This window comes from Bison bison, unplaced genomic scaffold (genome assembly GCF_000754665.1).
Source record: "Bison bison bison isolate TAMUID 2011002044 unplaced genomic scaffold, Bison_UMD1.0 scf7180017864299, whole genome shotgun sequence".
NCBI lineage: Eukaryota > Metazoa > Chordata > Mammalia > Artiodactyla > Bovidae > Bison > Bison bison.
This window is the reverse complement of record NW_011494871.1, coordinates 3,892,924-3,909,336: the sequence shown is the minus strand read 5'-3', so window position 1 is coordinate 3,909,336 and position 16,413 is coordinate 3,892,924. Positions and strand designations below refer to the sequence as shown.

General features: G+C 41.7%; 1 protein-coding gene across 1 annotated transcript in view; it reads left to right on the top strand.

The window, feature by feature from the left end:
* The window catches only part of USP12 (ubiquitin specific peptidase 12), a 67,364-nt gene extending 53,693 nt beyond the window's left edge, over positions 1-13,671 (top strand). Inside the window, exons 4-9 of the mRNA XM_010851209.1 lie at positions 976-1,202; positions 3,152-3,228; positions 3,349-3,432; positions 6,566-6,763; positions 9,262-9,340; positions 10,458-13,671. Of these exons, the coding sequence (XP_010849511.1) occupies positions 976-1,202; positions 3,152-3,228; positions 3,349-3,432; positions 6,566-6,763; positions 9,262-9,340; positions 10,458-10,559 (767 nt within the window). The 3' untranslated portion in view covers positions 10,560-13,671. The remainder of the gene's footprint in view (positions 1-975; positions 1,203-3,151; positions 3,229-3,348; positions 3,433-6,565; positions 6,764-9,261; positions 9,341-10,457) is intronic.
* The last annotated feature ends 2,742 nt before the right edge of the window (positions 13,672-16,413 follow it).

The window sequence follows — 16,413 nt, the reverse complement described above, 5'->3', positions numbered from 1 at the left end:
TACCATCGTGATTATCTGGGTTGTGAAGATCTTTTTTGTATAGTTCTTCTGTGTATTCTTGCCACCTCTTCTTAATATCTTCTGCTTCTGTTAGGTCTATATCATTTCTGTCCTTTATTGAGCCCATCTTTGCATGAAATGTTCCCTTGGTTTCTCTAATTTTCTTGAAGAGATTTCTAGTCTTTCCCATTCTATTATTTTCCTCTATTTCTTTGCATTCATCACTGAGGAAGGCTTTCTTATCTCTCCTTGCTCTTCTTTGGAACTCTGCATTCAAATGGGTATATCTTTCCTTTTCTTCTTTGCCTTTCACTTCTCTTCTTTTCACAGCTATTTGTAAGGCCTCCGCAGACAACCATTTTGCCTTTTTGTAGTATTTACGGCACAATAGATTAAGTGAACTAATAAAAAGCAGTTGATTCTTACCACCTCAATACATTATGTATGAGGATAGGTTTTCTCTTTTTTGATCAATTAGTATTTTTTAGAAGATTTTTGGAGAAGGCAATGGCACCCCACTCCAGTACTCTTGCCTGGAAAATCCCATGGACGGAGGAGCCTGGTAGGCAGCGGTCCATGGGGTTGCACAGAGTCGGACACGACTGAGCGACTTTGCTTTCACTTTTCACTTTCATGCATTGGAGAAGGCAATGGCACCCCACTCCAGTACTCATGCCTGGAGAATCCCAGGGATGGGGAAGCCTGGTGGGCTGCTGTCTATGGGGTCGCACAGAGTCAGACACGACTGAAGTGACTTAGCAGCAGCAGCAGAAGACTTTTATTCATCATAACTTTATTTTCCCCACATTTGAGTCATAATTTGTATATGTGAAAGGTACGTGTTTCTTGTTCATTACTAACAGTCCCAAACATTTTATGTAATTCTGATAGAATACTAGATATACTTTTTGTAATTTAGTTTTTTTAATGAAGTTATTCATTCTGAAATAATTCTCTATGTATCATTATTTTTAGAGCTCTTTGACAACTACATGCAGCAAGATGCCCACGAATTCCTAAATTATCTACTAAATACCATTGCTGATATTTTACAAGAAGAGAGAAAGCAGGAGAAACAAAATGGTCGTTTGCCTAACGGTAACATCGACAGTGAAAATAACAGCACACCAGACCCAACATGGGTTCATGAGATCTTTCAGGGAACACTGACTAATGAAACCAGGTGTCTTACTTGTGAAACTGTAAGTATATCATCAAATGTCGTATAGAACACATCTAACCCATCGTGTTAAAAGTTCTTTGAAGATGAGTATGAGAGTGAGCTTGAGAGTTGTGGTGCCTGTGACCGACGAGCCTCTCAGCTGTCTCTTGTTGACTGAACCATGAGCCTGCAGAGGAACACTCGCTGCGGTGTGAACTGTGCTGAGACTTCATGTTGAACAGGAGGGCTGTGTTGTGACTGCAGTGTCGTACAGAGTAGTCTCGCTGCTCTGACGGCCCTCTGTGCCCCGTGTATTTGTGCCTCCCCCCGCCCCAGCCCCTATCGGCCGCTGGTCATTTTACTGCCTCCATAGTTTGCCCTTTCCAGATGCCACGGGGTTGGAATCGTAGAGCACGTGGCCTTTTCAGATTGGCTTCTTGCACTCAGCAGTAGGTATTTAAGGTTCCCGCCTGTCTTTTCACAGCTTGATAGCTCATTTTTTTTTATTGCTGAATTACATTTTATTGTCTGGATGTACCAGAGTTTATCCATTCACCTACTGAAGGACATCTCGGTTGCTTTTTGGTAATTATGATAAAGCTGCTCTCAACAGGCATGTGCAGGATTTTGTGTGGATGTGTTTTCAGTGCCTCAGTTAGTGGTCAGGGGCGCAGTTGCTAGATCGTGTGGTAGGAAGAGTACGTTTAGTTTTGGAAGGAACTACATTCACATTCCCACCAGCAATGAGGGAGAGTTCCTGCTGCTCCACGTCCTGGTCAGCACATGCTGATGTCGGTGTTTTGGATTTTGGCTGTTCTAATAGGTGTGTAGTGTTGTCTTGTTTTAATTTGCATTTCTCTGATGGCATATAATGTGGAACATCTTTACATGCACCCGTTTGCCATCTATATATCTTCTTTGCTGAGGTATTAGTACTAGTCTTTGGCCCATTTTTCAAATCAGGTTGTTTGTTTTCTAGTTGTTGAGGTTTAGGAGTACTTTGTACATTTTAGATACCAGGCCTTTGTCAGCTGTGTCATTTGCAAGGATTTCTCCCAGCCTGTGGCTCATCTTTACTTTCTCTGAACCATGCCTTTGGCAAATCAGAAGTTTTTAATGTTTTAATTTTAAATTTTAATAAAGTCCAGTTTGTTTGTTTGTTTTCCTTCATGGAAATGCTTTTGATATTCTTTAAATGCTTTTGGTGTCGTATCGAGAAAGTCATCACAGACCATCTGTGCGTGTAGAGTCGTGTGGTGGTGAGGGGTCCCGGGCACGAGTCTGACGTCCCTCCTGTTGCATCCTGTCGAGGGAGGCAGCCAGCATGAGGGATGTGTCCTACTCCAGTTCACTGAATCAGTAGTAACTTTAGATCATGACAGATGATTTATTCATAGTTCAAACAGAACATGGTTAAATTCAGAGGGTAAATGAAAGAAGGTCATAAGTGAAGGCTCATTTGGCATGTTGGACTAACATTTTTTCTTAAATGGTAGTTTTTTTCTTAAATAATTAAACAATACAGAGATCATGTCCTTTACCAGCCATTCTCATTCAGCCTTGTCCTGTGTTCTTTTAAGAATTACTGTATATGGCATAGTTTGTTTTATGCTTTACACCATGGACACAGGAGCCTGGCGGGCTACAGTCCATGGGGTTGAAAGAGTGGGCCACGACTGAGTGACTAAACCACCCCCCATACCAGGATTCGGGGAAGTGATAGGATTTCACATCACACCAGCCTTTGCCAGTAAGGAGAGCAGCCGTAGGTGCACTTTGGTATTTTCCTCTAAATATAATGAAGGGTGTTGATTCAGCGTCCTTTTGTAAACTTGCATGACTCAAGTAGTTTCTTTTCAACTTGGGGGAAAAGGTTCTTTATGTATTTAATAATACTGATAATAACCCACATTTAATTCTATCATTTTGAAGCAGTAATTTCCTGATATCTAAAGAAATCAACGGTAATTAATTCTCCTATTTTTACAGATAAGCAGCAAAGATGAAGATTTTTTAGACCTTTCTGTTGACGTGGAACAAAACACATCAATTACTCACTGCTTAAGGTAAGCATGGAATTATTTATTTTGACAGTTAATGATTATCTTTGGTTTTTAGAATATCTTTAAATGAATACATCATTTTCTGGTATAGGCAAAACTAATTTATTTTGAATTTTACAACAGGGGTTTTAGCAACACAGAAACTCTATGCAGTGAATACAAATATTACTGTGAAGAATGTCGCAGCAAACAGGAAGCACACAAACGGTAATTTAGTGTTTTCTGAAATTCATAGTGATTCTTTGGCCATGGATGTTCTAACCAAAAGTGATCTCTGGCAGTTTACATTGAGTAATCATCCTTCGTTTTATCACCAACCGTTAAGACTCATTAGGTAATTACTAGACAAACACATTAGGTGGTTACCAGGCAAACAGTGCTCAACTCTGTGCTGCCTTGACTGTCCACACTTGGTGAGTGTTTAATCACCATAAACCAACACAGTGAGAGGGTTCTGCTTTGAAGCTCTCCTCGTTGTGTAAGCTTTCTCTTGGTGAGGAAAGAAGAGGGGGAAAGTGCTTTCCTCACGCCCACTCCAATCTCCACTGTTCCTCCTAGGATTCATGCCTTTTCTCAGTGTGTTACCATGAAGACCGTATTCTGGTATCAGAAAAGGGACTCCTCATCACCCTGATTATTTTACTTTTTATTTTGAAGCAGCCTCAAAAGTCTTGTGAGCAATATACCAAGAATGCTTTTTCACCCTTAACCATTTGAGAGTGGGTCCCTGCTGTGATGTCCCACAATTCTGAGGCTTTGGTAGCAGTGTCCTGCCAGCGGAGACGTTTCCCCTGTACCATGTCCGGCCACGTCAGGACAGCAGCACTGACATGTTACTGTTGTCATAGACCTTCCTTTAGCATCACCAGATGTCCCAGTAATGTCCTTTATAGAAAAAAAGGGTCCAGTCCAGAAGCACACGTTGCATTTAGCATTCGTGTCTCTGTCGTCTTTCTACATCGGGAGCAGTTCCTTATTAGTCTTTGCTTGACTTTCACTCTCTTGACACTTAAAAATTACAGGTTAGTTACTTTACAGAATGTCCTTCTTTGGGTCCATCTAATGTTTTCATGTGATGAGGTTCAGATTATGTATTCTGGGCAGGAATCACACAGAGGTGAGGCTGTGTTCTTTTTAAATACACGATTTTGATGCGTGTCATGTGTCGGGGCCCCACGACCACTCCTGGATTTGATGCTTCCCTAGAAGGACTCACAGGATTCAGCGTCTATAGTCCTGCTCACAGCCAAGGTTTGTCACAGGGAACAGTGACAGGTCCGATCAGCAAAGGGGAAGCCAGGTGTCCTGTCCCCGTGGAGTCACTTGGACACACTTGTTTCTCCAGCATCGAATGTGGCAGCATTGTCTCCCAGAGAAGCTCATCACAGACTCAGCGTGGTGCCCGAGATTTACTGGGGGCAGGTCACCTAGGCATTCCCTGCCTGTGTGTGTGCATACACGCTCACTCACTCAGTGTCCGATTCTTTGCGGCCCAACGGACCACAGTCCGCCAGGCTCCTCTGTCTATGGGGTTCTCCAGGCAAGAATCCTGGAGTGGGTTGCCATCTCCTCCTCCAGGGGATCTTCCTGACCCAGGGATCAAGCCTGAGTCTCTTATGTCTAATGCATCGCAGGCGGATTCTTCCCCCGCCAAGCCATCAGGCCTGTACCAAAACTCCAGGTTCCTGGAAGGGAAGCAAGAGCTCAGCATAAACCATATGATCTGTACCATAAGTTCAGGCACATCGAGAACCGCTTACCAGCTAGGGAACAGCGGGAGCACCCCCAGATCAGGTTCCCAGATGCCAGCTGAGGGTCAGCCCCACAGCCAGTCTTTCCCAGGACGGTCTGGGGCCTACTCTGTAGGTCCCGTGACTCCTACCGTTCTCTCTGGTCACTTGACTGAGGTGCTGTCGCCCAGTGTTAAGCTGTGCTTTCTCCCTAGTTTGTTACTCGTATGCATTTTGTGTGGAGGTATTTTGAGATTATGAATATCCCTATTTCTCAGTCTCAGTGAGGGCTCAGGGATATTGTATTTGAGGTTATATATTTAATTTCTAGAAATGGAATTATTGAGGAAAAGGGCATAAAGACTGTTGGTTCCTGTGGCTGGCTGGTTTTCCAGGAAAGATTAGGTTTTTACATTTATTTTCACTGATGTTTTCCACTGGCCAGGTTAATAAATATTTCTGGGATAATCAGCTGCTCCTCCACACTTAAGATCTGTAGAATGCAGAATGCAGGTTTCGAATAAGGCTATAATTTTTTTTTCACTTTATTAGAGGCAGTGGCTTAGTAAATTTTTTTTTAAATATGAAAAGTGTTTTGCTTCCCTGAACACGTACAGAATTCAGTTCCGCACTGTTTGTCAGGTACCTGCTTGTGCCAGGCATGTTACTGGGGGTGGAGAAATGCGATGAAAGAGATGGTGTCTGTCTGCCCGGAGTCCAGACCCTAGACAGAGAGAGAGACCACGACCATCTCTGTATTTTGTAGTGTAGCAAACTGTACCAAAACAGAGTGAGTCTGTAAAGTGCTGATGGAGGACGGAGGAGAACAGCTGTTTCTGTTGGACGGGAAAGCGTTGGCGGAGAATTTTTTTAAGAAGAGGCTGCCATGCGGTGACATAGGGGAGTGGAGATGGCATGGAGGGGGTCTTCAGGATTGTTGAGGATGAGGAGGCCTGGACTTCACAGGTAGAAACCTCATTCCTGTGTTTCCAGGTTATTTTATTGCCTTTCTGGGATCCACGCAGTAAGGAGCTGTATCCTGTCTGTGAAACAGCCTGAGTGGCTGGGGTTCATTTCACTTCTCTCTCTCTCTCTCCTGTTCCCAGTCTGTTCCTGACTTATGTAGATGAGTAGAACAAATATATTTCAATCTCTGCTCAGCAGCGTTTAGGAACCGGTTTTTCCTCTACCAGACGCAGGAATCGCCTGTAGTCTGCCTTGTCATAAGGGACCTCTATTTCAGGAGTTCAGAGTTCTTAAAATAACCAGCTAGACCTCTGTCTGGGAGCCACACGGAGTTCCACGTTGCATTATGTGGTTTGGAGATGATGAGGGACGGGGCCGTCTTAAGACTGTCAGAATATTGCTCTGCTGATATAAGAGTCACAGGAGATCGCTGTTCACCTCAGACCATCACAGCATTATTAATCAGTTCTATCCCAACACAAAATAAAAAGCTTAAAAAAGGCACAGGTAGAAAAAACGCGGAAGTGGGCAGTGCTGGGCTAATAAAACTGTCAACGGTTAATTGGATCCTGCAGTTTGATAGTTCTTTTAAGTACATGGTGAATGTCTGTTACGAGATTCTGTCTTCATGTTTATTCTGACAGGATGAAAGTGAAAAAGCTGCCCATGATTCTAGCTCTGCATCTGAAAAGATTTAAGTATATGGATCAACTTCATCGATACACGAAACTTTCTTACCGGGTGGTTTTTCCTTTAGAACTTCGTCTGTTTAACACTTCAGGCGATGCGACCAATCCTGACAGAATGTACGACCTCGTGGCCGTCGTGGTTCACTGTGGAAGGTAACGGGTGTGGGCCGTGCCGGCCGGAGGCTCAGGGGCGGGCAGTGTGCACAGGACACCCCAGAGCCACTCAGAGGCGGGCCTGCCAGAGATCCTGTACCCCCAGTGCTCTAGGACCGAGATGAGTTTATTTCAGAATGAGTATTTCAGATCCATTTTACCATTTCCTCCTTAAAGCTTTTATCTGTTTAAATAGTGCATTATTGCTTGGATCTGATATTTGTTCTTATTATCTAAATAGGGGCTTCCCTCGTAGCTCAGCTGGTAAAGAATCTGCCTGCAGTGCAGGAGTCTCGGGTTCAATTCCTGGGTTGGGACGATCCCCTGGGGAAGGGGATGGCAACCCATTCCAGTATTCTGGCCTGGAGAATCCCATGGACAGAGGAGCCTGGCGGGCTACAGTCCATGGGGTTGCAAAGAGTCAGAAACGACTTAGTGACTAAACCACCACCACCACCATCTAAATATTACTCTGAGAACTTTTAAGTCCTGTTAGTTTTCTTTTTTGTTTTTCTTGGTTGTTGGTTAAAAAAAAGAAAAAAGATGCTGCTTAAAGAGATTTTATAAAATAAATTCTTTATTTTTACAAAATCTGAGACTAGTTGGATATGTTCATCATATTGATAATAATGAAAAACACTTTTAGAAGGCTTTGGAGATAACCTTCAAAGATAAGTTTTCCGATTTTACAAGTCCGTGTGTATGTTTCCTATTAGCTAATTTAGTGTACTATCTCATCTACAGACCTTAATTCATAAAATAGCTCAAAAAGATTCTCAGACCACAAGAGCATTGCATAATCAACATTTATGTTTAGAACATACAGTCTTCATTGACTGTTTACTATTTCCTGTATTAATTTTATTTTATATATATATATATATATATATATACACACACACACACACATACTTTGGCTGTACTGTACAGCTTGTGGGATCTTAGTTCCCTCACCAGGGATTGAACCAGGGCCCAGCCAGTGGAAGTGCAAGTCCTAACCACTGGACCACCAAGAAATTCCCTTCTTGTAATAATTTTAAAACAAGACACTCCTCCATTTCCCCTGGTGTTTGGAAACGTGTACTAACAGCGTATTGTATCCCAGATAATGAGAATGTTAGCTGTCCCTGCCTCCCACCTTTCTGCTCAGAATATGTCAAGAGAGCTGGGAGGGGGGTCCACCCTGTTACAGTCTTTAACCTCCGTGGGCTGCGTCAGCCCGTTTCCTGTCGTTTATCCTCAGCAGTAATCTTGCTTTTCCATTTTTGGAGCGTTCTGTTTCTAAAGTAAGTAATGACATCTGAACAGAGGAAAACGGTATCAGATAACTTACAGAACTCTACTGTAATGATCAGACTGGAGGTTTATGTTAGCATTAAGATTTTTTTTTTAAGTTTGAGATGTTTTCTTCTGCAGGGAAAAAGTACTCTCGTCATATCTTTCTCTCAACAAAGATACTCATTTTAACTACGGGATCAAAGATCTAAAGAAACTGGGAGGCAGCTTATTCTCAGATCTGAGGTTGCTGCTTTTAAAATAGTATTCAGAGCCATAAAGGATAATTTGTGTTGAAAATTTTTTCAAGGCCTATAATGTAATAATTGTGGTAGAATTGTAATTTAATTAAAAATTATATAAGCTTTTCTAGTGAGTCATACTTAAATAACTGGGAGAAGTTAAAAAAATCTTTGATATGTTCTTTAAAAAGAATTTCTTTTAGGGAATTGGCTGGTGGTCCGGTGGTTGGGACTCTACGCTTCCACTGCGGGGGACACGAGTTCAGTCTCTGGTTGGGGAATGAAGATCCCACAGGCCATGCAGCATGGCCAAAAAAAAAAAAAACCAAAAAAACCCCACCTTTATTTTTACATTTTTCTAGATTCTGTATCCCAGATTTATTTAAAATGAAAGGCAGAGGCAATTATAATAATTACATGTTGCTAAGAATTAAAACTAGCACTAATAATACTAAAAATAAGTTATTTGTTTAGAGAAGTTTATGAAGTTGGAGCTTGATTGCAGATCCAAGGTTTCAGTATCTTTTTCAAGCATCATGTGGACTTTTTCCTCAAGAAAAACTATTGCCAAGGGTTAAGACTCAGAAATAATTCTATGTACATTGTTCTGTAGTTATAATTCAGTGTGTTCTGGCCTCTCCTGCCCCACAAAAATGCTAGAAAATTTTATTTAAGTCTCTTGCAGAATCAAATTTGAACTTTACTTTAAAAATAATAATTTTAAAAGGCAACAAAGAATTTTAATAGCATAGCTTTATATAAATAGAATACTGGTTATATCTCTCAAAGCAGAGTACAAATTATTTTAAAATCGAATGACAATTCAAATCAATGTAGCTTGATCTCTTGGGGGGAAAGAATAAGTAAGGAACATTTTTATCTGTTTCAGTTTTTCTCCTTTACAGAACATGGAATTTAGGACAAGAAGAGTAATACTAATAAACTTTGTATAAAGTTAACTTTTATTTCTCTTTGTTTTAGTGGTCCCAATCGAGGCCATTATATTGCAATAGTTAAGAGTCATGATTTTTGGTTGTTGTTTGATGACGACATTGTAGAAGTAAGTAGTTTCCTGATTTCTTGTTTTCCTTCAAAGTTATGTGTGTATCTTGCTCGTGACTTTTTCCTTCCAGCTTCTCATTGTATATGACAGGTCTTCAGGTTGTAATCGAATTCCTACTTCTCAGTCCCTAATACCCAGTTCCAGTGCTGCTGGAACAGTCAGGTAGCCTTGAAAATGTTTAGAATAAAACAAGTGAGATCTTTCAACCACAGAGCTAGTTAAGAATAAGAACTTACACTATGAAAAAAATAATTTATTGAGCTATAAGACACAGTTAAGTATGCAGATTTTAAGCAACAGTTTAAATTGTTACATGTGAACACACACACATGAGCGCACACACATAACTGCCATCTAGATCAAGAACTAGTGTATTTCACCACCCCAACAAGCTCTCTTATTCGTTTTCCCCTTTAGTACCTACAGCTTTCCTCCCCCATCCCCTGGAACCCACTATTTCTAATTTTATTATCTTTACTGGGGTTAATTTTGTCTATGTTTGAATACAAATAGACTCATCCAGTATGACTTCTTTGGTGTCTTTTTTCACTCATTCGTATTTATGCAGTTCATTCTTCTTACTTGCAGTAGTAGTTCTTTTTTTAAATTGCTATCTAATTTTTCATTGTACAAATATACCGTGTTAGAAACTTGGCTTTTTGTCCATTAATGACTATTAAAATAAAACTGCCTTGGTTACCCTCGTACAAGTCTTTCACTGATCATATGCACTCATTTTTTTCTTGAGTATATATTAGATTGGACCTTATGAAATTGCCGTGTTCATAGATCCCAAATGGTTGACAATCCGTTGTTTCTTATAGTTCGGCCTGTGCCTAGGAATAGAGTTGCTGGGTCACAGGGTATGTTCAGGCTTAGAAGATGATGAAAGCATTTTGTCTGTGTCTGGTGCCGTTTTGCACTCCCAGCTATGAATGAGAGTTCCATGCGTTCCATGTTCTCACCAATACTGGGCATCATCCAAGCCATTCTGATTGTGCAGAGCTGTTTTACAAATGAGAAAATGAAAGACATTATCCTAAGAAAGGTTGAAGCTTTTACTGGATTCCAGGAGTCCAAAGAGTCTACTGACGTTTGTTTTTTTCCCTTGCAGAAAATAGATGCACAAGCTATTGAAGAATTCTACGGGTTAACATCAGATATCTCGAAGAACTCTGAGTCTGGCTACATCCTTTTCTATCAGTCCCGGGACTGAGGGAACCGCGATGAAGAGAGACTTTCTGCCTCATTTCTTCTCTGGTTATTTGGGAAAGGATCAAGCACCGATTTTTCCAAGAAAAGAGAACTGCAGGGAGCTCAGGGGGGCAGCAGCACACTTTGCACACAATAAAGCAAAGACCGTGGGTTAACACGCTCTTCCTATCCTGGTAGTTGATTGATTCGCTCAGGTATCATGCTGTCTGTGCAACTCTGCACAAGGCAGTGAAATCAGAGATACCAGCTCCTCTTGTAAAACAGCCTTCCAGTAACCGACATGCATTTTCTCTTCCTTCATTGCACCGGTAGTGATTGAGCTCCTTGGGGGTGCAGCAGAGAAAACGGGAGTCTGTGCGAGGTTATACTGACGATGGCAGGAGGTGATGCTGAACACGCCGCACACGCGCGTGCCTGGGTTGGACACGTAGAGAGAGAACACTGGGTAGTCTTTTCGAGCGTAAACCGGAAATGCTTTTTGGGCCCAACACTTGGAGTCGCCTTCCTGATGTAAAGAGACTTAACACATACTAGAATCCAGTGTCAGGAAGGCAAATAACGTTTGCTTCTCTGAAGAAGCTTATAATCATATACAGTATATGTATATCTAGGGAACAATTGGTCAAAAGTGGCTTTTTGTTTCCCCAAGGGGAAAGACTGGCTTTGTAATTATAATTTTTTTCCTTATTTATTTTACTTAAAACTGGTAGAGTCTAAGTATTGTATGAAGTGCCCATGATTCTGTTGGTAAATTTGAGCATATTTTTATTAGTTTTTGTCAGTTTAATGAATCCTTTCGTTTGTTTCTATTTTTAAGGTGAATTTTTAAACTATTTTAAATCATAAGTTACCCTAAGAAAAATTGCAGTGAGAGAAGGTAAATTATTCTTTTTCCAGGAGGAACTGATATCTCTGGCTCTAAATATTTGTTCCTAGTTGTAAGTTTTATTCAGCTTTAATTTCAGTAAAATTAAAAAAAAATAATCAAAAAATTCCCTATTGTTGTGGAATGATGGAAGAAATCCTGGTGTGGTAGTGGTGTGCTAGTCTTGAGGGTTCTTCAGTACTCTGTTTCAGGCTGAGGTCACGTTTGGAAAACTCATGTCACAGCAGTTACCTTATTTTCAGATGTTCTTTATTCTGGAAAGAAGTGACCATCCCAACCCCAGCCTTCCTGGGGAGCTGACAGACCTTTTGAGGAGTGCATTAATGAGGTCAACCAGGAGTTCTTTGAAAGCAAGTCCTTTTCCCCCCCTTCCACCTTTACAGATCTTACTGGAAGAGTGTTTAGAAATTTAACTTTGTGTTTGTAAAGACTTCATTCTGTTGGGAGTTTCAAGAAGTGACATGCGTGATGTAAGATGTATGTAAACCATTGCAGTTGACACTTTCCTATACATCAGTAAGTTGTCTGACAGTGGCCGAATGTAACTTGCAGAAAGTAATTGAATATATATTCAAAATAATAGCAATCAGGTCTTAGATGTTCTTTATTCAAGTCTTTTTAAGGCAGTAATCTTTTTTTTTAATTGCTGTAATTTTCTAAACTTATTTTACTAATACTGTTGAATCTGAAAAAAAAAAAAGCAACAAAGAAGAATGTTTTTGTCTGCTGCTATTATTAACATTTATTATCTGTATCTTTTAGCTCAGGAAATGACTTCACCTATTCGTTCCATGAATAGATCTTTAACAGGGTCACTTAGCTAATTGGACTGTTGAAACAAATGTGCCAGGAGAAAATGATGATGTCTTCTGACAGATTGCTTTTGCAGATAACAGTTTCTAAAGCCTTACCCCTGGCTGGGATGGTTTCGTACAAATTACATGGCCTGCCCAATCTACCAGTGTGGCTCAAGAGAATCAACCAAGAATGTGGGCAAGGTCAGAGCTCTGGAGGTGCATACATTTTTTTTGCTTTGAGGGCTTCAGCCAAATCGTCTTGTAATTTAAAGCTGAAGGTCTGCAGCTTTCAGTCCAGAGACGACGAGTAACGTGAAGCTGAACCAGCTTTAACTTGCACTGGTCCGCGGCATGTAGAAGAAAGATAGATGAAGTCATTTGCATAAAGGTACAGCGTTGGGATACTGTGTTGTATTTGTAAACTTTACATTTTGCATTAAAAAAAAAAAAAAAGTACAGTAAAGTAAAAGCCAAGGTTAAATTTTCTATGAAAGCAAGTTCTCACATTTTTCTTGAGTTCCATGGTAGTCGCACACTGTTCACATCTACACCCTGTTTAATAGGACGACCTGTCAGGGGCAGGACAATGGCATGATGGTTCTCCATTCACTTTGTCCTCTTAAGTGCAGCTGCATCTACGTGCAATGTCTCGAAGCTTCTCAGAAACGCAGTATGCTTTAAAAACTCGAAGGGTTTAGGGCTGGGGGGAGAAATGCAGACAGAGAAAGAAAAGTGACGCATCTAGAAAGCGACATGAGGGTGTGTGTTGGCTGACCAACTGAAAGGAGCGGCGGGTTTCAGTTGTACACGGTGCTGATTGCCGTCTAACTGTGTACATGTTTGTTGGGATGGCTGTCCCGTATTTTGTGTTTTGGAATAAGAATTTCTATGAATTATCGTAACTGAAAGTAAGTATTCTAAATGAAGTCTCACTTCTAAGTCATACGGCTTCTGCCTTGGCAGTGGTACCTTTAGAAGCTGGCTGGAGATAGGAGCCCTGAGACTCTAGGCAGAGGGAGAAGGGGGGGTGTGTAATATATGGGTCTCGTCGCCTCTAACCATCCGTGTTTTTTCCTTTCCTTGATGGCAGTAGAAAGACCTCACTTCCATAACATACTACTCTTGATACTTTCTTTAAAGCTACTTTTTCATTGAAGATTTCTCTCATGAGGTATTTAACCTGGGAGCCGGGAGGCTAAGGCGCTCAGGTCCTGGCTCTTCAGTGAATTTAACTGTGTGACCTTGGGCAAGTCACTTAACCTCTCTGTGCTTCAGTCTCCCTATCTTGTAAAATGGGAGTAATACCTACCTCACAGGGTTGTTGTGGGGATTAATTAGATACAATGTCTGTAAAGCATCTAAGGTTCTTGAAGAAGGCGCTATATAAATACAAAATAATATCTATTAAAGTTGGTCTATTTGTGCCTGTGGGGTTTCGTGTGTTTTTTTTTTTCCTCCTTAAAATGCATTTACGAAATAGAAATGTACACCGTGGGCGCTGTCTTACTGCTTTTCCTCAAAAGTTGACTACTCCTGTCGCCCAAAGAGATTTTCCCAGAACACATCCCACAAGTGTAAACCTGTGTTCCATCCGTGCCTATGTTTATTCAGCATGCACCGTGCATGTATTTGTCTTTATTTAGTGGCGTTGTCTTTCCCCAAATCCCAAATTTAAAAATTTAACTTTCACGTCATAGAATCTTAGAGGGCAAGATACCTTTGCAGTCACTGTTCCTAATGCCCTGTCCTCCCTTCCACGGGCCTACTTCTCCTGGAAAATGATCACATGAACTTGAGACGAAGCCTGGTCCTCTGTAGAGTGACTTAAAAATTGCTGTTTCTTGATCCCCATGGTTCTTGGGAAGCCTGGCCAGGCAGCACTCTCATTGGAGTCTCTGAAGGAGAGTTCTCAGAGTTAAACACAGTAACAGGGCAGCCAGCTACCTGGGGACCTGAGATAAACATCTGTAACATACTGAACTTTGAGTAAATGACATTGTCTGTATTCAAGAGAGTTTCACAGACTTGAAAAAGCCGTGACTGCCCCTCACCTTTTCCACCTTGTCATCGGGTGCTTGTGTGTAAGTTATTTGAAACCCTCTCCACCTTTCTTCATTGGTCTGTTCTTTATGATAAGCTATCAACCATTTTTTAAAATCTCCAGGTTTGCTGAAATAACCCGTCATTTTTGAGTTGAGTGTGTGATAGGCTCTGTACTCAGCATTTTACATTTTTAAAAAGATAGCTTGAAGACTGTCACAGAGGTCATGATATCCTCACTTTACAAAAATGGAAACTAGGTCTCTCCAAGGTTAAGTGACTCCAAAGTCACTCAGCTGGAAGGTGTCAACTAGGATTGACTTCCAAGCACTTAACCCCTTGGTTCCTAAAGAGGGTTCTACAGTGCTCTTAGGAGTTCTTTCTCAAGCAGCCACTGTGGACCTGATTCCTGAAGGAACAGGCTCACACTATTTGTCATATGCCACTGACTATGAAAGTAAAATAGTAGTGAAAGTATCAGGCGTTTGTTCAGTCATGTCCGACTGTTTTAACAACCCCATGGACTGTAGCCCAGCGGGCTCCTCTGTCCATGGGATTTCCCAGGCAAAAAGACTGGAGTGGGTAGCCATCCCCACCCAGGGATCGAACCCCAGACTCCTGCATTACAGGCGATTCTTTACCATCTAAGCCACTAGGCTTACAGTAAACCACTTATAATCCACCTTTACAACAGGTTCCTTTCTTAAATTTCCTCACTTGCTGTCAAGGATTTGCCTATAATGAAACTGATACAGAACTTAATGAACACTTTATTTCTCCAAATTGTTTTTAAATAAGCAAAACTTTCAAGAGCAAGGAAAATCGTCCCACTCTACCTACAAGTCATTTCCAAATCTGGACAATCTCAGCTCGTTGGCCAACGTTGAGAAAGCTCATTCTCAAAGGCTCCCAGGTGGTTCTAATCATCCACTTTGGGGCCTGTGTTAGGACTCCTTTGAAGTTCTAGATTATGTTTCTGTAAGGTCACAGCCAGTCTGGAGTGGACCTGATGGTAGCACTTTTGAAAAATCAAATTAAGCAATGGTCAGGGTTGATTTCCTTTAGGATTGGCTGGTTTGATCTCCTTGTTGTCCAAAGGACTCTCAAGAATCTTATCCAGCACCACAATTCAAAAACATCAATTCTTCGGCATTCAGTCTTCTTTATGGTCCAGCTCTCACATCCATACGTGACTACTGAAAAAACCATAGCTTTGACTATATGGACCATTGGAAGGGCTGAAGCTGAAGCTCCAATACTTTGGCCACCTGATTTGAAGAGCCAACGCATTGGAAAAGACCCTGATGCTGGCAAAGATTGAGGGCAGGAGAAGGGGATGACAGAGGATGGGATGGTTGGATGTCATCACTGACTCAATGGACAGGAGTTTGAGCAAACTCTGGGAGAAGGACAGGGAAGCCTGGTGTGCTGCAGTCCATGGGGTTGCGAAGAGTCAGACCCGACCGAGCAACTAAACGACAAATTATCAGGTCATTCAGAAATGGACTCCAAAATGGGAGTCAAAACAGCAGAACTGGCTCACATCTGCGTCACACACGGTGACTGTGGTTCCATCCATCAGAGAAGGGGGTGGGGGGGTGGTGTCTGGCTGGTGGCTCTGGTCTGGTGAAAACAGTTGTCATTAACACACGCCCCAGAGGGACAGATCTGGGCTTCAGACTCCATCCTCCTCATTCCCAAGCAGGATTTGAAAATCGCCTTGAAAGCTGCAGTGAATTTTACCTGAAGGATGATAAACATTTAGCTTTGCTTTTAGAGCTTATGGCTGATCCTACATCTGAAGTGGGATGTGGGATGGCAGGCTAGAGCCCAGGAGCTTCTGAGGCCCACACATCTGAGAAGGTGGGAGGGGGAAAGCTTCCCATGACCAAGGTGTGTGTATGTGTGTGAGCCCACCAGGCTGGGACCCCAGCAGGGGGCCTTTGGAAGAGGGTGTCAGTGAGTGACCAGACCAGGAACGTGGGGATAGGAGACCCACAGTTGAGACAAGTGTAGGGAATGTGCAGACAGATCAAGAGAAGTACTATTATTAAAATTTACTTTGCTGATACAGGGAATTCATAATTTGAATACACAGTCAGCCATGAAAACACAGGGTTCCTCGAAGACTA